This window comes from Euprymna scolopes, chromosome 18 (assembly GCF_053919585.1).
Source record: "Euprymna scolopes isolate OS-2025 chromosome 18, ASM5391958v1, whole genome shotgun sequence".
Lineage (NCBI taxonomy): Eukaryota > Metazoa > Mollusca > Cephalopoda > Sepiida > Sepiolidae > Euprymna > Euprymna scolopes.
In genome coordinates this window covers 84,485,371-84,508,316 of record NC_136499.1, presented here as the reverse complement: position 1 = coordinate 84,508,316, position 22,946 = coordinate 84,485,371, and the positions used below count along the sequence as shown (strand labels likewise).

The 22,946-nt window shown below is 34.1% G+C and overlaps 1 protein-coding gene across 4 annotated transcripts in view; it reads left to right on the top strand.

Annotated features, from left to right (window-relative positions):
• The window catches only part of LOC145297675 (uncharacterized), a 1,369,001-nt gene extending 1,346,994 nt beyond the window's left edge, over positions 1-22,007 (top strand). For all 4 annotated transcript variants that reach the window (XM_080143861.1, XM_080143862.1, XM_080143860.1 and 1 more), the window contains one exon: positions 20,521-22,007. In XM_080143861.1, coding sequence (XP_079999987.1) covers positions 20,521-21,447 — 927 coding nt within the window. In that variant the 3' untranslated portion in view covers positions 21,448-22,007. The remainder of the gene's footprint in view (positions 1-20,520) is intronic.
• The last annotated feature ends 939 nt before the right edge of the window (positions 22,008-22,946 follow it).

Below are 22,946 nucleotides of genomic sequence, written 5' to 3'. Positions count from 1 at the left end.
AAGGTTAAGAGTTGAGAGCTAAACCTCTCTAAGCAGTAGCGTAGCATCAATTTTTGCCGCCGGGGGCGGTCGTAAAATTTGCCACCCCCGCCCTCTCCCCCGCTGACATATAATGACCTATTTTGTCCCCACCGCTGGCATATACTTACCTGTTTTGCCCCTCCGCACTGGCATATAATTACATGTTTCATTGCTGGCATATGGTTACTTCTTTTGCCCCCCGCCCCCACTGCTGGCATATGACAATCTGTTAAAACCTTAAAAATTCTAAAAAGCTCTCAAAATATTTATTTTCATTGAACTAATATTTACATAATTCCCCCTTTTTTAATTTTAATTTAATTTAAAAATTTCTTTTCAATAATTTGAATACTAATAAGTATGTAAACATCAATCTGAAAGAAATTATTTAAACGTTAATATGAAACAAAAGAAACCAAATATGTTTTTCAAAACAAAAACGTATAATTCAAATTATAAAAAATGTTAAATTAAATTAATTGGCTACTCAAACAAATATAATAATAAATTTAGATGAGAACATTTGGACACATGAAAATATTGATAAAATCATTTTTATTTACTTTTTTGTTGTTGTTAAATTTGAATTTTCGCCAAATAACATGGTTGTATCAAAGAGAGGATAGTCCGATGTACTTTTCTTTAAGTATAATTAAGAGGTCGAGCCTCTCGAAAAGAAAAAAACGTCTTGTATTGGTGCTTTTTTAAATCCTTATGTGTAATCGCTCGGTTTAAGCGCAAAATTTAAGAAATGGAAAGTCACACATTTTAGAAAACATTTTTTTTATAAATTTAAATGAGAATATTTGAAAATATGAAAAGGTTAAGAAATTATAAAATGATTTTTATTTACTTTTTTATTGTTGTTATTTTCGAATTTTCACAAAAAACATGGCTGTATCAAAGAGAGGATACTCCGATGTAGATATCTTTTCTTTTTTTTCATAATGTAATTATTAAGAGGTCGAGTCTCCCGAAGAGAAAAAATGTCTTGTGTCCATGCTTTTTGAAATCCGTGTGTGTAATCGTTTGGTTTTAGCGCCAAATTTAAGAAATTTGTTGTTGTCAATCCTTTTAAAATATATTTTTAAATAAATGTATTTATGAATTGAAAATAAGTCCATAAATTTATTTTTTGTGAGAGAATTATCGCAAGGCATCAAGTTGGTTGAAAATTTACAAACATACTTTTCGTGCTTTTTTTTTTTGGCAAAGTTATCAATAACTCTATCAAAATTCACCCTATCGACAAGTTCCCTCTCTATGCAGAGGATTGCCAAGTCTATAAGCCTTGTCTGACTCATTTTTGATCGAAAGTAGTTTTTTATGAGCTTCAGTTTCGAGAAAAAGCGTTCATAGCTGGCAACGCTAATAGCTCGGGTAAGGAAAATGCGCAGCAAGATCACAATATTAGGGACAGAATCCCCAAGGTGGTATCTCTGTATAAAGTTTAAAAGTTCAAGAGGTCCATTGATTTTATCTTTTCCTGAAGCTTTCACAAATACTGTAATCTCTTCCTTTCGGCAAAGAATTTATCTTTTTCTATATATTCGTCAACTTCACCAAGCTGACAATTATAATTATCATCAAGCAGATTTGACGGTGTAAGAAAAGTGTATTTACTTGCAAGATTGTGAACTTGTTGAAATCTGCAAGATATTTGTTCAGTCAACCTGTCTATGACAGACAGCACTCCCCGTCTCAATTCAGTATGAAACCCAATTGCTGCATCAGTCAATCGTTCACCATTCGTTTCTTTTTGCGGATATGATGCTACATGCTTATCCCCATTTCAGAGCAGAGGTTTTTTTGGACTTATCTATTGCAGCGTACAACATCTTTTCTCTATGCTGAAGAAGGCAATCTCTCAACGCCGTCAACCTGACAAAACTTTATTGCAGATCCAGCCCCTTTTCTTGAAGATACTTCTGGACATCATTGATTTCTGGGAGAATATTTTTCCAAAGGCTCAGAAATAAAAGAAACGGAAACAACAATATCGAGTTGAGAATCAAAGATGCATCTGATTTTGTGGTTGCATTTTCTCCTTCCAATAATTTTTTTACCACAACATTTACAGTATATGCTCGACTACTCCATCTAGTTTCCATAGTCCGCTTGATACTTAGACCGGTCAACGGAATCAAGACGTCTCAGCGATATGTAGATGCAGAAAAGAATGAGATTAACCGGTCCAGTATGCAAAAAATAAAAATAAAAATAAAAAAATGTAACAGTGAACCGCTACAGAAACGGTATGTACACAAGCCAGATTTAATGAATTGTTAGTGCATGGCACTAATAGTTCTTTGGGTTGATTTCGGAGATTCGTTTCTGCACACTCGATCGGTGGGCTGATTGTAAAATTAAGCTTGGTGGGGTATAAAAGCAGTAACATCAAAACTACTAATAAATTCTTGAAACCTGTGGGTCGTTTGTTTCCACTGAAAGACATGGGCATTTTACCAACATTAAAATGTAAAAATCTATTCTAAATTCATTTAAACTGTTTTATATATTAAAAAAGGAATTACTATTTTTATAACTTTTTATTATTTTTCATATTTACTTAGAATATATCAGAAGTTACAAGTAGTAGTAGTATATTGGGTCTCCTGGTTAGGTCACTCTTCTAGAATAAAGCAAGATTCTATTTTTTAGGTGATTACGCATTAACGTCTTAAAAAATTTGGTGGAAAGATAAACAAACAAAACTTTTATTTAATAATTTAGGGTGGAGATCTGCTTCAATGTTAATTGGACATAGAATGATTTTTCATTTCAGAGACATTATAGCATTTTAGAACACTAACCAAAAATCATTTTTTTTTTTTTGGGGGGGGGGGGGGGTTAAGCGATTATGCATAGTTATTACCAGAACCAAAGAACTTTTATTGCTGTTACATTGTGAATAAATTTTTCGTTTAAAGGTATGGCCTTTCTTTGTGGAATTCATTTGCTACTGCAGGGAGGAAATTGAGAAACGTGGGAAAGAACTTTCTCAATATGTATATATGTGTATATACTTGCCAGTCAGACTCCGGGTTAGTGAACATTTCTACAATGTTAGAGTAGCCTGGAAATGATGATTATTCATCATTTTAGGTTAAATTAATGCACGAAAGTTTAAATTTAAAAATAATTGTTTGTGCTTTTATCCGGCAAGATTTTCAAGGTATCCACATGCAATCGCATAAAACAAAATGAAAGTCGAATAAAACAAAAGGAAATGGGAATCTAAAATTCTCACAATATTAGTAAAAAGTATTTCTATTATAATTATCTGTATCTTGTTTTTTGTTTCGTTTTATTTTTTGTTTCGTTTTATTTTTTGTTTCGTTTTTGCATTAAAACAAATCAATCTACTACATATCTATGTCAGCAGTAATAACCGGGCAAATATTGATGATTAGAATAAACGCATGAACATTCTTTGGTAGAGAGAACGTATAGAATAGTTAAGAATACATTCACATCCGTTCTTAAGTAAAGAATTGTTTTCTATATAGTAACTATGTTATTTAGAAACTCATGTTTAAAATGGAGAGGGGACTTGTTAACTATTCTGTTCCTATACCGTTTTATTTTGCATAACAATCGTTAATTATTTTCAATTGTTTATGAAATATTCGAATAGCATTTTGCCAACTAATGACAAATGCAAATCGGCTTTGTTTTAAAAGAGAAATGCACCTTTAGTTGTTTCATTATTTTCAATCAATTAAAAGGAAAACATTCGAGAAAAATATTTAGACCCCCCTCCCCGTATATTTAATATATGTCCCCCCACACACACACAAACTGAGTGCATTTGTTGTTTGCAAAAATATATGAAGACATGAGAAGGTTTTAAAGTAATTGAAAAAAAAAGACAAAAACAAATCATTAATTAAATATTTAGAAATTTAAAAAGAATCGGAATCGGGAATCAGATCGGATCGGGAATTTAAGACAGAATCGGTAATTGAATCGGAATCGGGGAAAAAACTGGAATCGTCCCATCACTAGTATACACACATATATACATATTGTGAGAAAGTTCTTCCCCATGTTTCTCAATTTCCTCCCTGCAGTAGCAAATGAATTCCACAAAGAAAGGCCATACCTTTAAACGAAAAATTTATTCACAATATAACAGCAATGAAAGTTCTTTGGTTCTGGTTAGTCCTTTTGCAAAATGGTAGTCCGATTTGCTACTATACGCATGGAGCCTTTAGTATGAATAGTATGAATTCCTATTGTTGGAATGTTAGTTCATTGTTCCTTTGGAAGGATACATGAATGTACATGGTAGATTCGGCTGGAATGTTGGCGCTTATAATTAGGCATCTGCGAAACACGCCAGTCTCTAGATGAATTGAGATCCATTATTTGGTGAATAAACCGTGAAGAAATGATCCTGTAATTATAAAATTGTCTCTGCTTGTAGAGATGTGATCCTTAGTTCATCAACAGTTTGGTGATACAACATGAAGGAATTCACGTAGCTCCCTTCTTTCGTGGCTACAGGAAACGAGTCTGTTCCATACCGAATCTTTTTGCAAACTGAAAAATAAACGTATGAATATAAAAGAGACGCCAAGTAAAATCGTCTGACACATTCAAATTTAAACTAGCAAACCGTGTAGGCGGCCTAAAAGAAACATGGTGGCTGAATGTGGAATTTCTCACAATATATATAATGCAATCATAAAAGGAAGACGAAAATTCACGATTAAAACGTTTAAAATATAGTCAATGTTTAAAGTAAAGTTAAAGTTTTTTCTCTTCATCCCGTTAACTTTATTTTAAACGTTGACTTTATTTTAAACGTTTTAATCATGAGCTTTCGTCTTCCTTTCATGATTGCATTATATAAATTTTATACCCCTCAAAGAATCAGGAAATATATATATATGCACAATATATATGTATATATATAAAGCTGCACGTGTGTGTGTGTGTGTGTGTGTGTGTGTGTGTGTGTGTGTGTGTGTGTGTGTGTGTGTGTGTGTGTGTGTGTGGTCACGAATAGGCTCCTATATGGTTGACTATTATAGAAAACTGATCCCATATAATGATAGAAGATCTATCGAGACACAGGAATGGGTATGTTTGATCTGGCAGAACGGTGGTTCATTAAAATTGTGGGGTCTGCGTTCGCGCCTGGTCCACAAAGTATGGAAATAAAACATTTAAAAATTTAAAAAAAAAAACATTTACAAGGGTTTTTGATATATATGTACATAAAAATACTTTGATAAGTATGTTTCAACTTAAATAGGGATGGTATAATAAAATTGTGGGGTCTGCGTTCGCACCTGGCCTCCATAGAATGGAAATAGGCACAAACTTTAATAAAGACTTTTCATATCTATCTGCGTAAGTATACTTTGATAATTATGTTTCAGTTTGAAGAAATATGGTATAATAAAATTATGGGGTGTCCGTTCGCGCCTGACTTTCATAGAATGGAAATATGTCACAAAGTTTAACAAGGTTTTTTTAATATAGATCCACAGAATATTGTGATAAGTGTTTCAGTGTGAACAGGTATGGTATAATAAATTATGGGTTTTTTTTTTTTACTTTCATCATATATTGCTTTGGTTTTGATACCCCCAAATTCGAAGCTATCTCTTTACAACCCTTCCTTTTCATAACCTATCATACTTTCATAAATCAGAGTCCATTTTCTGTAGGCTGTTTTTGAACCCAGTCAACGACGGGTACTTTTGCTAGTATATGTATATATACCTACGGGGTCGGACAAAAGGACACCAGACAAAACCCACCACCTAATTAAAGCAAAAATAGATAAAATCCCAAATGAATCAAAAACATTAAAAATCACTTTTTATATTTTTATTATAATTTAATTAAATTTAGAAAAATTAGATGCAGGAGAACTAATTTTGTCAAAGTATGAACATTAAGCATCTATCAATTAAAGATAGAGTTTAGGACCATTCTTAAAGACGATATAGTTTTAAATAGAATTCAAGTACCTCTCACAGAAATATACCTATTTTTAAATATTTACTCTTGTTTGAAAGCAAGTAAGTCGATTTTTCTAAGTTAAATACGTGTTATGAGTGGATTTTTCTTGTATTATCTTTCACAGTTATTATATTAGTAAAAAAAAGGTAAAAATTAAAATCCTATTACCAGAATTGACTCATCATAATAAATTTCGGTTTAATTATAAATACATCAGTGATGATAAAATTTTGTTAATAGTTAAAAAAAATCATTTACTCCGTGATTGTTCAAAACTTGACAGAAATTCGGCAGTATTTAAACTATTGAAAAGAAAGCCACTTAAATTGTATTTGAGGTGTAGTGATTACTTCCGATTTAAAATTATATTCCCTGATATGACTTCATAAATCTGTTTACAGTCGATTTTTATTCTGTACTTGCTTAATGTTTCTACAATTCCAAAATTACGTAATTTTCTGTTGTTAATTTTCCGTTGTATCGTTACATTATCAGTGATGTTTGAAAATATTTTTGTAGACAAAAATGTTTTGTTTAATTTTTCAAAATTTTTTGGAACCTGTAAATCAACTTTGAAAGGTTATCTAGAAAATGTATGCAACTTTTTTTTTAAACTTTGTTTTACAAATAGAATAAATTTACATCACATTTTGATGTTGTTATTATTATTTTAGTTTTAGTGATAATTTAAAAACCATAAATATTTATCATTAGTACGAATAATGAAAAATTAAATTAAAAATTTTAAACGATTGGTTTTGGAATCGTAAATTTGGGACACATTTTTCCGATTCCAATACGTCTAAATGTTTCAATTTTTTACAACCTTTCCAGTATAAAATTTAAGATTTTTTGTTAACTTTTATTTATTTTTTTCTATTTTTTACTTTTATCCTCACAAAATGCAGCCCCCTGGTATGTGCCGCTTGGAAAATAGGGACACATTCCAATACCTCAAAAAGTTCCAATATTTTAGATTTTCGGTATTAAATTTCAAGTTTTTTGTTACCTTTTATTCATTTTTATTTATTTTTTATTTTCTATTTTTATCCTTTCAAAATGCCACCCCTGACTTATGCCGATCGTAAAATAGGGACACATTTTTCCGATTCCAATACCTCCAAAAGTTCCGATGTTTTTACAAATTTTTCGGTAAAAAATTCCGATTTTTTTATTAGCTTTTATTTATTTTTTCTATTTTCTATTTTCACCCTCTCAAAATGTCGGCCCTGACGTATACCGCTTATAAAATAAGGGCACATTTTTCTGATTCTGATATCTCTAAAAGTCCCGATGTTTTACAACCTTTTCGGCATAAAATTTCAGAATAGCTTTCATTTATTTTTATTTATTTTTTACCCTCTCAAAATTTCGCTCCTGGTACGTGCCGCCCGAAGCGGACCGCCCCTCCCACCCCGCTCTTGCTACGCCACTGTATCCAAGGTACGTGCCATGGATTAGATTTAATGGCAGCTCGGGAAGTAGAGCAATTAATTTATAATCAGGAGAGGGGATTTTAACGAACAGAGTTCAGTATAATTATATATTAGGATATAGAGTTGTGGGTAGAGTTTAGGAGGAAAATATTACGTTTATCATGCAAAACAGACAAAGGCAGTCGTCTTAGAGGTAAAATATCTATTGGGTATAATTGGATATACGTAGCATGCTAACAGCAGTATTTTTTCGGTTTTGAGAGAAATCATAGGTACATTAATGAGTCGTGGTTCGTTGTCTAGTCAGAAATTTAGGCCAGGCACAAGGCATCTCAAGGGAGTCCCTGATATTGTAACTGCGTCTGTCTAATTTAAAATTGTAACTGCGTCTGTCTAATTTAAAAGTAGTTGAATTGAGTATTATAAAGTTTTGTTTATTTTAGATCAAGAAAAAAAAAAGGGTAAGGTAAAATTCGAAATGATATAAGGAATTAAGATAAAAGTTAGATGTACGATCACTGAATATTTGAGTTGGTCGGGAAATGTATCTACTCAGTAAATTTCTTAGTAGGAATATAACTAAGATTTAATTAATTTTCAGTATTAGGATACTGAAAGTAAGATGTGAATTATTGAAGATCCAGTATAAGCGATTAAATATAGATAGCAAGATGATCATATTTTAGTAGATACGAGCATATAGGAATTGTAGATATTAAGTATGCTACTTATTTGTCATAAACGGATTTTTGTCTTTCTACGAAAAAGAGTAAGAATTTATATTCTTACTCTTTTTCGTAGAAAGACAAAAATCCGTTTGTGACAAATTCAGAAATGCATTTTGTGTAAGCATTTTTATCAGTTGTTTCTTGTATTAATTTGGCTTAGAAAAAACTGTCACGAAGTAACGTTAAAAAATAACAGCTTTAATGGTTCAGAAGGGGTTGATTTAGAGTATTGAATTAGGATCAGAGCATTGCAGTCAACTATATGTCAGGTGGAATATGGAAAATTATTTTAGCACTGATATTTCCCCAGTTTGGAGGGGGCGTTGACGAAATTAAATTTAAAACAAAGAAACAGTTAGCAAGTCAAGATAAAAAAAATGTAAAAAAATAAAATAAGGATGTATCGCATTTCGTAGGAAAAAAGTTAATTTAAGAATAATGTATACTGTAGAAGAAGGCCGTGTTTTTCGAAACTTCTCGTTTTTATGGGTAACAGTTTTTTGTTTTGTTTTTTCATTTTAGATTGTGACGATATTGAGATATGTCAATATCGTATTAATAAAAATAAATAAATTTAATTGTTAAAATTCCGAGATGAGAAGGAATTAAAACGACCAAGTGAACTGTCGCCATGACAATAACGGCGACAGCGAAAAAAAAAAACCCTGATATACTTAAAATACAGAAAAATATCATCAGCGATCCCACCGAGGAAAGTTAACCGTTAAAAATTGAGACGCAAGTTAGTCGCAGAAGAGATTCCAAGGAGGGAAGACGTCTAAGCAACTCCACTGATAAAAACAAGAAATATGAAAAAAAAAAAACATATTTGGCGCCAACCAGCGTAAATAAAGGTCGGTTTGTCTTTTACTCTTTTCATTTGTCAGTTATAAAGATATATCAGACCACTTTAAGAGAACTATTAAATGCCGAAAACTCAGAAATCTTGCTAGAGTTTGATAAAAAAAAATATCGCCCAAAAGAAAAATAAACAAAAGGGAAAAGGAGAAATTAAAAAAATAAACTAACAAAATAAATAAAAGGGAAAATCAACAAAAGTAGTCTCCCTTGTTCTATTATAAAAAAAAAAGGGAGATACTGATGTAAGGGGCGCAACTCCGTAAATTATTTGTTGTAAATTTGTCGTTCTCTTTTTTTTATTGGGAGGTTGGTATGCGAGACATACATATATATATATATATATATATATATATATATATATATATATATATATATATATACAAAAAGAGAAAGGAAAAAGAGAAGAAAGTCTTATGAATGTATATATATATATATATATTATCATCTCTTGAAATGTGTATATATTAACTATTTTTTCTTTGATTCTGTTCATTATATATAAAATAAAAAGATAAATAAAAAAGAATATATATATACTTGTTGAATTAGTTATCCTTTCATGTTAAAATAAGCTTAAACCAGGATTAGGGACAAACAAATTCAACTTGCCTCCTCCCTTGAGGCTCTTATTCACAAATATCCGTGGGCCTAGAACTAACTTAGCTGATGTTGAAGCATTTCTCTTAACAAATACCCCGGATATCTTAGCACTAAGTGAGACTAACCTACACTCCTCAATTCCCTCTAACCACTTTAACATGCCTGGATATCTCCCACTCTGCCGTAAGGACTCTGACAGACATATGCACGGACTTGGAGTTTACATTCGTAATACCCTTCCCTTGACTAGAGAAACAAACCTAGAAACAGATGATCAAGCCTTTATGTGCTTTAGACTAAACATGCAACACAATATTAGCTACTATTATTTTCTCTACCGCTCTCCCTCGACTCAGGACTGCTCCATAATAAACAAAGTATCTGACAGCATAGACACGGCACTGACCCTCGACACTAGCGCACAAATACATGTGTTTGGTGACTTTAATGTCCACCACAAAAACTGGCTTGGATTCTCTACTCACACAGATGCAGCGGGCAGCACAACCCATAGCTTCGCTATATCTCACTCCCTATCACAAATTGTTACGTTTCCAACCCGTTTCCCTGACCAGGAAGAACAACACGCATCACTTCTAGATCTGTTTTTGACCACAGTTCCCGATGACTGCATAACGAAGGCCCACAGCCCACTCGGGAACGCTGATCATGCAGTGATAATGGTTGAAATCGCCCTAAACTCTAGACCCAAAACTGAAGAGCCAGTGCTCAAAACAACGAGATATTATAATAAGGCTGACTGGGAAGCCATCAGGGAACTAATTAGAGATGCTCCATGGAAAAATATTTTCTCTCTCCCTGCTGAACAATGTGCAAACGAGACCACTGACTGGTTCAAAACTGCAATCGAAGCGCATGTTCCCATGCGGAAATTTTATAGTAAGCCTCACTCTCCCCAATGGTTTACGTCGACTTGTGCAACTGCCATTGCTCAAAAGCAGCATGCATACCGTAGGTTTAACCGACATCAGTCCAGTTCAAACATACTGAAGTATATAGAAGCTAGAAATAACGTTAAGAAAGAAATAGCGACAGCTAAGAGAGAATTTACGGAAACCACTAAAAAGCGCATCGAAGCACAAAAACTAGGAACTCGAGACTTCTGGAAAATCTACAACAGTGTAGTAAATAATGGGCAATCAACAATTCCCCCACTAACCAACAATCACGAGGTTGTCTCCTCAGCAACCGACAAGGCTAACATGCTTGCCAGTCGGTTTGCCTCAAACTCCACACTGGACCCTTCCAACCACCCCCTACCTGACTTTCCTATGCGGACAGACGCCACACTAGACGATCTGAAAACCACCCCTGCTCAGGTGCATGCTATCATAAAAAACCTTGATACCTCAAAAGCATGTGGACCCGATCTTATCCCAGCTGTGCTATTAAAAAAGTGCTCAGCCGAAGTAGCTTCAGTTCTCTCCAAACTCTACAACAAATGCCTTAATGAAGCTTGCTTTCCGGTCTGTTGGAAAACTGCTTCTGTTGTACCAGTATTCAAGAATTCTGGCGAAAGGACAGACCCATCAAATTATCGCCCCATTAGCCTCCTCCCACTTTTTGCCAAAATATTTGAGACCATAATTAACCATGCTCTAGTCCATCATCTTACAGATGCTAAACTACTGACTGACAAACAATATGGATTTAGACAAGCCCGTTCCACAGCAGACATCCTAACTGTGATCTCTGAACGTATATACCATTCACTGGACAACGCGGGGGAGGGCAGAGCGGTAGCTCTAGATATATCTAAGGCTTTTGACAGGGTGTGGCATGAGGGTCTCCTCAGTAAAATCAGATCATACGGTATCACTGGTAGAATACTTAACATAATTAAATCCTTCTTAGATAAGAGAAAAATCCAGGTTGTCCTCGACGGTCGTACATCTAAACAATATGATATAAATGCGGGGGTGCCCCAGGGTTCTACCTTGCACCTCTATTGTTCCTGATATTCATAAATGACCTCCCCGACAACATTGCCTCTGAGATGGGTATATATGCTGATGATACTACACTCTATGGCAGGCACGACAGGAAGACGAATGAACACATTTCTAAAGAAATGGCAGAAACACTAGAGGAAGACCTCCAATCTGTAGTGGAATGGGGACAAAAGTGGTTGGTCGCGTTCAATGCTGCCAAGACTAAACTAGTTTCATTCAATAATTACAAGAAACCCTCTCTACCACCCATAGCAATGGCCAACGACTCTTTATCTGAGAGTCCATCTTTCAAACTCCTTGGCCTAACGTTCACAGGAAACATGAGTTGGAACAATTACATTGAAGGCATTGCCGGGGCCACTGCAAGAAAGGTGGGCTCTCTCTACCGTGCTAGAAAACTACTAACACCCGAAAGTATCCTGTACCTCTATAAGGCCACCATTAACCCATGTATGGAGTATTGCTGCCACATCTGGGCTGGTGCATCTGCTACTAGTCTCTCGCTCCTTGACAAGGTTCAAAAGAGAGTCGCAAACCTGATAGGCCCTGAACTGGCATCTAAGCTTCAGCCTCTGTCCCATCGACGAAATGTTGCATCCCTCTGCCTTTTCTAGAAGTATTTTAGTGGTGAATGCTCTGACGAACTGCAATCACTTGTGCCCCCACGACGTGTGCACCCTCGACAAACCCGACAGGCTGCTAAATCCCACCCCCACACTGTAGAGATCCCTAGATGTAAAAGATCTTTTTACTCCAATAGTTTCTTCCCCAGAACCGCTAGACTTTGGAATTCCATTCCAGGTCCCTGCTTCCCCAACAGTACTGACGTGCAGAAGTTCAAGTGTAACGTGAACCGACACCTTGCTGCCCAAATCCCTACATAGTACCCCAGTAGTTGTTGCCCCTGATAGTAGCCCCCTACACCAAAGTGGCAATTTGCCTTGTTTGGGGTGAAAATGTAATAAAAAAAAAATTAAAAAAATATCTTGCTAAAATTTCTCTGACCTACCATTTCTTACAACGATAGAACTGCTGATTGCTCAATACATCCACTTATTCATCTGACATCTGTTTTATAAAACCACAATACCAGAGTCCGTGTTTTAAGTCGAGAAGAGCAGATAATTGTTACTCCCATTTAAAATACTCTTTTTGGCAGAGGAAGTCAACAAAATACAGGCTGGTGCATAGTTTCTCACGTACTTCTACGCAACCTGAGGAATTTTTTTAAAAATTAATTTATCACAATCGGATAACAAAGCTAACCTCAGAAGGGGCACGTCACATAGATATAAGAAAAATACTCTATGGTTAACTGGGATAGCTTCCGTACATTCATATCTGATCTGCTTCTACATTCCATGTTTAAAAAGGATGTATCCTCTATAGTACCTTACCGAATGGTTAATTATAGGCATAGACCGATTCATACCATCCAAAAAATTCCAACAAAAACCTAACAGCCAGCCATGGTTCTCCCCAGAATGTGCCGCTGCCATTGTGCACAGAAATCACTTTTTCAATAGCTACAAATGTAATAGATGTACTGAGACTAAAGCTGCCTTCAGGACTGCCAGCAACCCCAGTAAAAGAGTAATAAAAAATGCAAGTGCTTAGTCCGTTAAATCCAAAGTAGCTAAACAGCGGCTTGGTTCCCACCAGTTTTGGCAAATAGCAAACAGGATCCTGAACAGAAGCGTGCGTTCCATCCCAACCATCATCAATGGACCTGAGGTCATCTCATCAGCATCAAACAAGGCCAAACTATTCGCCAAGAACTTTGCAGCTAACTCTACCCTCTGCGACGAAGGGCATCAACTCCCTGTATTTCCTCCTACAACACCCTATCCAACATACAAATATCTGTTCACAAGGTCGCCAAACTAATCAAGAACCTTGATTCCAGTAAAGCAACTGGCCCAGACGGCATTCCAATTATAGTGTTGAAAAAACTTCGACCAGAACTTGCCCCCATACTTACAAAACTGTTTAAGCGTTGCCTTAAGAAGAAGTGCTTTCCAACACCCTGGAAAACCTCGTCAGTATGCCCTGTATTTAAGAACTCAGGTGATAAATCATCCCCCCTCTCAGTACAGACCAATAAGTCTCTTGTGTGTTATGAGTAAGTTACTGGAATCCATATTAAATGAAGAAGTAGTCAACTACCTCAGCAGAAATAACCTCCTTAGTGACATGCAATATGGTTTCCGTTCTGCAAGATCTACAGAAGATGTGCTAACGGTTATATCACATAGGATTAGTGAATCTCTTGACAAAGGTTTCCTTTCCAGGGCAATTGCTCTTGACATATCGAATGCCTTCGATAAGGTATGGCATAAAGGCCTACTTCACAAGATTTCCAGCTACGGTATAACTGGAAATGTTTTCTCAATAATTAAATCATTTCTCTCCAATAGGCTCATAAGACTAGTGGTTGATGGGCAGAAATCTGCGGCCCACAGTATTAATGCTGGAGCCCCTCAAGGGTCAATTCTGGGCCCAACTCTCTTCCTGATCTACATCAATGATCTCCCAAAACACATACTAAATTCATTCGTTGACATCTATGCTGATGACACGACCATCTACGGCAACACATCAAAGGCCGTAAATGACAAAGCTCTCTCTGATTCTCTCTCCTCTGATTTTGAGCGTGTCGTTCAGCGGGGGAAGAGATGGCTGGTTACTTTTAATGCATCTAAAACCAAGCTCCTAACTTTACATCATCAACGCTCTGTTCCTCATCTAGCATCAATTGAAATGGATGGCTCTCGTCTTGGGGAGGCTTCATTTTTTGACAAGCTCCTGGGTTTGACCTTTACTCCTGATCTGAAATGGAACACGTATATAAAGTCTGTTGCCCGGGCTGCTGGGAAAATGGTAGGATCCTTCTACCGCTCCAGAAGATATCTCACTACTCATGCAATTCTCTATCTCTATAAAAGCCAAGTACGTCCAAAGATGGAGTACTGCTGTCACATCTGGGCTGGAGCTTCAAAAAACAGCCTATCCTGCCTTGACAAAGTACAAAATAGACTCCGTGGCTTAGTGGGGGATACTCTCTTCTCTTCCCTGCAACCTCTCTCTTACAGAAGAGACGTTGCGAGCCTGTCTTTGTTTTATCGTTATTTCCATGGCAAGTGCTCGTCCGAGCTCCAATCTCTGGTCCCCCCTTGCTAATCCTTCATGATAAACACCTATCTAGCTAAAACCACTGTCAGTAATTTCCCCTACTCTTTATCTGTGCCTAAATCAAAACGTAGATTCCATGAACATAGCTTTTTTCTGAGAAGTGCACGCCTGTGGAATTCTCTTCCGTTTGCCTGTTTCCCACCTGACTACAACTTGGATGTCTTCAAGTCGAACATAAACAAATTCCTGATTAATCGCCCCCTTAAGTAAGATGCTTTCTCAAATCTCCAATACCAACTATTACCACAATATTATCCCATTGATTATTGTACACAAAATAACCCTTATCTCCGAGTGGCTTACGGGCCTTGATAAGTGGTGATCCCCATTTAAAAAAAAAAAAGATAGAACAGTACTCGCTAATAAGACCAGATTTAACAAGAAAAGATTTAAAAACTACAAAATGAGTACAATTAAAATGTTCAGAATTTAAGTCAAAGCTGAAATAAGAAAAAATAATTGCAATGTACCACAGTTTTCGATATTAAACAATTGGATTTCAGAAGTTAAATAAATAGAAAAATTGCTCAACTTTTGGTCCGGAGACAATGACTCTGCGTTCTTCAGTTCATATCGTAAAAGAAAGAAGAAAAAACTTGCCTACATATCTTTTCCATCAGGGTTGCCAGACTATAATAAATGTTTGAAGCCAAATTTTTCAGGAAAAAAGGCCAAAAAAAGGCCAAATTCAAACACGAAGCCACATTTTTTTTTTTTTTAGGTAAAAATGGCAAAAAAAAAGGCCAAAATTGAAAATTAAAGAAAAGTTGACTTTTAATAGTTTTTTCTATATTAGTTTTGTCGTGTTTTCTAGGCAAAAACGGTAATTATGAAATTGCAACTGAAAAATATGACTTTTCCCCCCCCCAAAGCATATTTTTCGGTTTTACTTTAATAGGGAATGGTTTTATTTTTAATATTAAGGCAAATAATTTCATTACAATACATTCTACAGTTTATATATTTTTAACATTATACAAGAAAACGTTAAAGAATATTCAGTACTATTTTAATATTAAATAATTTAAGGAAAAGTTGGTAAATTTGTAGATGAGAATTAAGGTGCTCCCGTCCCCCCAAAATAGCAGATAGATCTACTTTTTTAGACAATTACATATGAAAAACTTGGGTAAAACAATTATTTTAGAATTTAAAGAGATATAAATTTAACATACGATGATTACCCATTTCTAACAGGATAGCATTTAAGGGTATATAACCATACTTTCTTCTGCAAAAGAAGATAAATTGTGTTTTTTACAAGATTATTAACTTAAATTATTTAAATACTAGCAGGACCCGTTAACTGGTGTTGCCCAGTGAAATCATCCCTCCACCTTTAAAAAATTAAAGTAGGGCGGTTGTTGTTGTTGGTTAAGCCCAACCTCCTCATGTTAAGAACAGCGTTTGGAATAGACACACTCAACCTCCTCATGTTAAGAACAGCTTTCAGAATGGACTCCCCTAACCTCCCAATGTTAAGAACGGCTTTCAGAATAGACACCCCAACTTCCCCATCTTAAGAACAGCCATCAGAATAGACAACCCATTTTGTGGGGGGGGGGTAAAAATATTTGCCCCAAAATTTAACTTTGATAATCGTTGTTAGGATACCCACCCGCAAATACTACAAACCAACAAAAAAATGGGGGGGGGGGCAGTGCCCTTTGGAGAGAATTAAATTTGTTTCTCATGCGTGTGTACAAATCTGGTGGCCACTGATTTAAAATACAAGTGTTTATATTTCGAAAACTACTTGTATCTGCCAATTATAAATAAGATTTTCTTAATCAGTATAGTCGAAAACCTATCAAACTCGGCATTTTAAAAAAAAGTATGAAGGTGAAGCTAACGTAAAAATTTACCTATAAAAAAAGATAAACAAAGGTAATGTATGTGCAGTGTCGATAAAGAGTCAGGAAAAGAGAAGTAAACAAAATACTCTACAGAAAGTATAATTTGTCTAAAATCAAACATAACGACTAACGGTCATTTTGTGAGGATCGTTTCAAAGTATTTGTCCCAAATGTAACCTTAATAATATCATATAAGGTTCGATACGCCGCTACAAAAAAAATCGAAAAATAAAAAAAAATGATACCCATACATTTTTTTTCAGGGTTTGTTTTTGTTTGGGTGGGGGTGGGGGATAGTGGCTTGTTATTGTGTGCATAGGAAAGTGTAAGGTTATTAGTATTTAATTTTCTGTTTATGAGCATTTATTATGTTTGTATTTGTTTTTTTTTGTTTTTTTTTAACTGGGGAAATAAAACTTTTGGTTCATATACATATTTTTGCTTTATAGGTAATTATATCAAAGAGTTTTCTTGTTAATTTATTTGGAACTGATATTTTCACCTGTGTATTTTTATGGATAAGCACCAGGACAACATTAAGAAGTTTGTAAAATTAAAATTAAATTATATCTATTAGAATAAAGTAGATGAGGAAATAGAATATCTTTAGAATAAAGTAGATGAGGAAACTCAGCTATCCCTCCTAAACATGTGATTCTACTTTTTCGAATAATTACGTGTGAACATCCAGAAAATAAATACTTTATAATTAATTAGTTTCGCATATAAATTAAACATAAAATGATCCTCCATTTTCGGACCATTATAACTTTTTAGGGTAGTTAACTTTTTTCTATCTCTAAGTCTGACTGGCAAAATATGATGAAATTTTCTTAAAAAGTAAAAAGCACAGAATTTATCTCCCATAGCAAAAATATGCCCTAGTTTAGATGAATTTTTCTTTCACTGACCAAGGACAGACTAGATTAAGTATAGTATCAGAACAAGTACTACACTTTAATGTAAGTATTGATTGACGACTGCAACAAATTACAATAAAAGAAATATTTATAGGCGATATAATTTTTGTTTAAGATTATGACATAGTTAATGCTTTGGAGTTAGCATTTATTTAGTATTGCACATGGAATCTGACGAAAACATTGAAATGAATAAATATACTAGTGTAATCGACAGATTTCTAAGATGGCGGCAAGATTGAAAGGTAATTGGTCATTAGCTGACGCTCCACATCTACTTTTAAATATAGATACGATTTATTTTTAATTTACCAAAGTTCTTAATGTTTTCTCTTTATGTATTGCATCCAAGATTTTTATCTTTCAGTCCTGCTATTTTTTTTTTTTCATATTTAACCAATTTTACAATTTTTGCTAGTGCCAATTTTGCCATGCCATTTTTATTGATACAGTTTGTACATAAGTTCCTATTTGTCTACTCTTTTTGTTTATCATATTCTTAGAGAAGAATTATTTCAGTCGCCACAATACCACATTTACTCATGGGGTGGGGGTATCAACTTAAAATATCTCTAAAATATTGATAAATTTAATTTTAGTCATAACTCTAAAAGTAGATTTTGTTTCCAAGAAAATCTATGCGTCATTATTAAGACAAATGTGCCTATTAATCTTCTTAGATTAGAAATCTATAATTATTGATTTTTAAAGAAACTTTTGGGACTTACTCAGGAAAAATATAAGATTATTTTTAAACATTTCTTTTTAAATACAACTTTAAATAGCTATTTGAGAGATGATTTAACAGTTATAAGTTTTCAAATTTCCATAAATTAAAAATGAATTGATTCAATTAATTTCAAAATACTAGGTTAAACATTTAGGTGTAAGATTCCTGGAGTGCGAGTCTTTAGAAAAAGATTTTTTTCCTGATATGACAAATGTTAGCAGATGTTGATTCCGTGGCTGTCTTTCTCATCCAAATCCATGAATCGAGAGAAAAAAGCCAAAATTAAAAAATCTACAAGTTTCGACATCCGAACTACTTTTGAAATTACTTAATTATGTTTTTTTCTTTAATAATTGCTATTAAAAATATTTACATAAAATGATAAGAAAAAGGCCAAATTTGAAGCCAAATTAGAAAAAAGGCCAAACAGAAATTTTGAAGGCCAAACTTCTTTTAAAAAAGCCAAATTCGTAAAATTTGGCCTTAAAAAAGCCAAACTGGCAACCCTGTTTTCCATGTCATGTTAAAGATCTGTTGGGGAGGGGAGGGAGGCGTGGTGTAATCTTTGTAGGATTCCGTATTCTTATTTACTTATTTTACTTTTTTCCCTTCCCTACCTCCCTCTTTCTTTCTCTAGCTTCATCTACCTAGAATATTCTCGGTTCTAATATTTAAGAATATTTATTACCTTATAATTAAATATGATAATGGATCTTGTATCAAATTGAGCCCTCGGATTATTTTGTATTAATTTAGATTACAAAAACTCATTTGAAATCTGGTTAAAAAAGAAATAATGCAATATTAAAACACAAAGACTGGGTTTAATGTTAAGTTTAGACTAGTCAAAAATAATGCATACTGCAGAGAAAAGGCTGTGTTCATGCTCTTCAGAACGTTGGATTGATAAACGAATCAAATCAATGATTAGGTTACAAATGTTCTTGACAAGAACAAACAACTAAATTAAGATTTAATATTTTTGTAAAAGTAAAGGTAAAAAATTATATTAGTATCTTAATTCTTAGGTGAGGAGTTTCACTATTTCTGTGTTATCAGAATCAAAATGGCTGTGAGGCATAGGTATTATAGTGCTGGGTAAGGTGTGTTTTTGTCAGAGCTATTGCAGCCATTAATATCCTGAGTAAAGGTAAGAACCTATCTCACCCTCCCCTCGAATAGAAGGATAAACTTGACTCACTTGGTAAGAGCAACTAGTCTTAGAGAAACCAAATTACAAAATAACTTCTATGATCATGCATAGACATTGTTTCAGTGGCTCTATGTTACGATAATTTTAATTATAATTTCTCACCTGACATTAAAGTATATGTACCTAAGATTGTCACAGGAATCACATGGTATCTTAATAATTTCCGTATGGATCAATATTTAGAATAAAAAATTATATCAGAAAAATGTCGAACTTAAGAATCGAACTAATATTTTTTTTCAAAATAAATCTGGTTTATTGTCGTCCATTTAATTAAAATGTTTACTTATTCTATAATTTACTTTTTATTTTGAACATGTCTATGAGATCCTTTCTGAATTTAAATTTCCCTGTTCAACCCCAAGCCTAAATTGTATAAAAACATTTTTTTTTGTTATTTAATACCAAATATTAATTCAAGATGAATTCTTATTTTATCTCTAACCAAATTTTAATGCTATTTCCTAATGGTATTAAAATTTGGTTAGAGATTAAAATTAAATAAAAGAACCTGGATACGGACTTTCCCTGCTGGTTACATACTTTGTATCAGTAACTATGTTATACACATGAATTGGATAATCTAATTCTAATGTATATCAATCTTTACTTACTTTTAAATTACGCCTTCTACACATGCAGAATTGACAATTTACAATGAAATCGGTAGAATACTTACATGTTAATGAAACTAAACGATCAAAACAATTACACTAACTGATATGAAAAATTAGTTTAACAAGAAAAGACAGGCCGCGGTTGAAGATACAAGCATGCAGTTTTTCATTCATTCTTTCAATCAGTTCCTGTTAGTCTTCTGAAATCTATTTCTATTATCATTTGAGAAGAACGTAGCAGAAATCTCTCATTATTGACTCCTTATTGTCTCATCCAATGCTAATTTAGCATCGGTATGTGATTGTTGATAAAGTTTTTCATATTCATATTTATGGTATAAAATAAACACCAACAGGTTGTAATTAATACTTATATTTTTTTGTTTGTTTGTAGAATCAACGTTGCCTTGGTGGAGCAAGAGCAGGACCCATGAAAGCCTTACAGCACATTTTCGGTGCACCTTCTGCTGGTGGTGGAGGAAGTGAAGACAAATCCATGGTCAGTGATACCAAAGTGGAAGATATCAGTGAAAATGAAATCGATAAAGCAGCGCGAACTGATTTCTATGAACTGAATTCCAAAAAGCTCAAAGACAATCCCTACAGTACTGTACGAATGTGGAAACCAGTTACTCTTGGTAACCAATCTACTGAAGATCCAGAACGTGTCACCCGCTATGCAACTTTCAAACGCCTTTGGGACTCATTCAAAATCCAGAAAATGGGAAGTGAAGAAGAAGGAGAAACTCAAAGTGGAAAATCGACTATTGATGATGATGAGGAAGATAACTATCCAAAAGTTAAGCTAGAGATGCTGAGTCGTATATATAATAATGAAAATGGTTTCATTATAGCTACTCAAGACATTGAGGTACTTGTTGTGGATATTAAAATGGACATGGAGAATCTTCAAAATATTCAATTAGTAGCAGACAGAAAACATTTTGAGTGTGTCCAGTCGAGGCTCTACCAACAAATTCAGCAGTTTGTTCATCATGCCAAGTTCTTCCTCATAAACGCAGCACTCACAAAGGAGAAACTGGTCCTAAGCTTAATGACATGCATGCACTCTCTGACCAGGGTATTCCTGTATGGACGGGACACGATGATCGCCTTGAATTCTGTGCACAAAGCACAGAATTTGGGCTCAGAGTTAATCCGTCTGGCCAATGCCTTTAAAAGCACCATGAACGCTGCAAACATGGCTGCAGGAAAGCCGAACACAGACCCCCATGTACACTACTTGATGCGGCAAGCACTTAGCTTAGCATCGTTACTTAGAGGTCTTTTGGTCCTGGTTAAAAGCTTGGAGTTTCAATGAATCTTGAATCAAATTATGTGATACTTTCATTCTCCAAATCTGGTTGTGCTGATTATAAGCCTTGGATCGAGCCTGTTGGCTGTTAAGATGAGAGATAATAACGATTTGGTTATTGTATTGGATGTAAGATACTAAATTATTATAGTTGGCAAAAGATAATACTCGTTTGCATAATGACTATTCGGTTATTGGAGTTTACAAGATATGATCTAATTATTGGCGTTGGAACTGAGATTCAAGTCTAATATCTATTTTTCCTCTGTTAGAGGAAAAAAATCCTTCTTCACTGGGGTAATTTTAATTTTTGTCTCATCCGGAGTGCACCGTTTTAGGGAGCTGAATATCCTTCACACAAAAACGACTTATGTCTAACTTTGTCCTTATGTTAAGGAAAAAAATAATAACGATGTGGTCATTGAAGCTAACAAACAATAACTATTTGGTTGTTCTGGGTTGATAATAGATAATAACTACTTGGTCTAAATACCATGTAGAAAACATATTTGGTTATTAGAATTGACAAATGATGATATTTTATTATGATTAACAACAAAAGAAAATAAGTTATGAGGGTTGACAAATGGTAATGACAAAATAATAGTTCGACAAAAATAATTAATATTTTGCTATTTAAGTTGAAAAAGATGACTGTTTGGTTCTTAAAGCTATTATTAAAATTTACAAAATATACAAAATATAATGACTGGTCACGAGATTTTATAATAGTAATATAATGTACTACCTGTATCCAGCCATGCATTGCTGTGGCTCAGTTTGTATAAATGGAACTCTCCCCCTCACTAAAAAAAAAATAAGACAAAATTTATTTTTTAAGAAGGAATTAGTGTGGCAGACTGTCTTTTTTTATATATATAGAAAAATATCCATAAGTTAATTAATAAAGAAAATAGTTTATGTATTTATTTATTTGCAGACTGTTATCCTCATCTCCTATAATTGTTGCTTCACAACAATCTGTGAATACATAAGTAAAGGCGGAATAAAAAATAAGTAGATTAATTTTTTTGTGATAGCAATTTATAGTAGCAAGCCGCATGGTAAAATAAATACATGGACACAGAAGCACGCAAGACAAAATTTCCTAATAATTGGAGTGAGAGAAGAGCAAACAAGAGAGAGAGAGAAGGAGAGTTGAGAAGAATATATACAGAAAGAGAGAGAGAGAGAGAGAGAGAGAGAGAAGGAGAGTTGGAAATAATATATACAGAAGGAGGAAGGGAGAGAGAGAGGGAGAGAGAGAGAAAGAGAGAGAGGAGATAAAAACTGTTGTAGATAATGTTGATGCTGTAAAATGTTTTTTTTTATTTTAGCAGAAAAAGAAATGTAAAAAGTGAGTGGTCGAGCAAGCAAGTGAGAGAAAGAGGAAATAAAAACTGTTGTAGGTAGTGTTGATACCGTAAAATGTTTGTTTTTTATTTTGACAGAAAAAAATGTAAAAAGCAAGCGATCGAGTGAGCTAGAAAGAGAGAGAGAGAGAG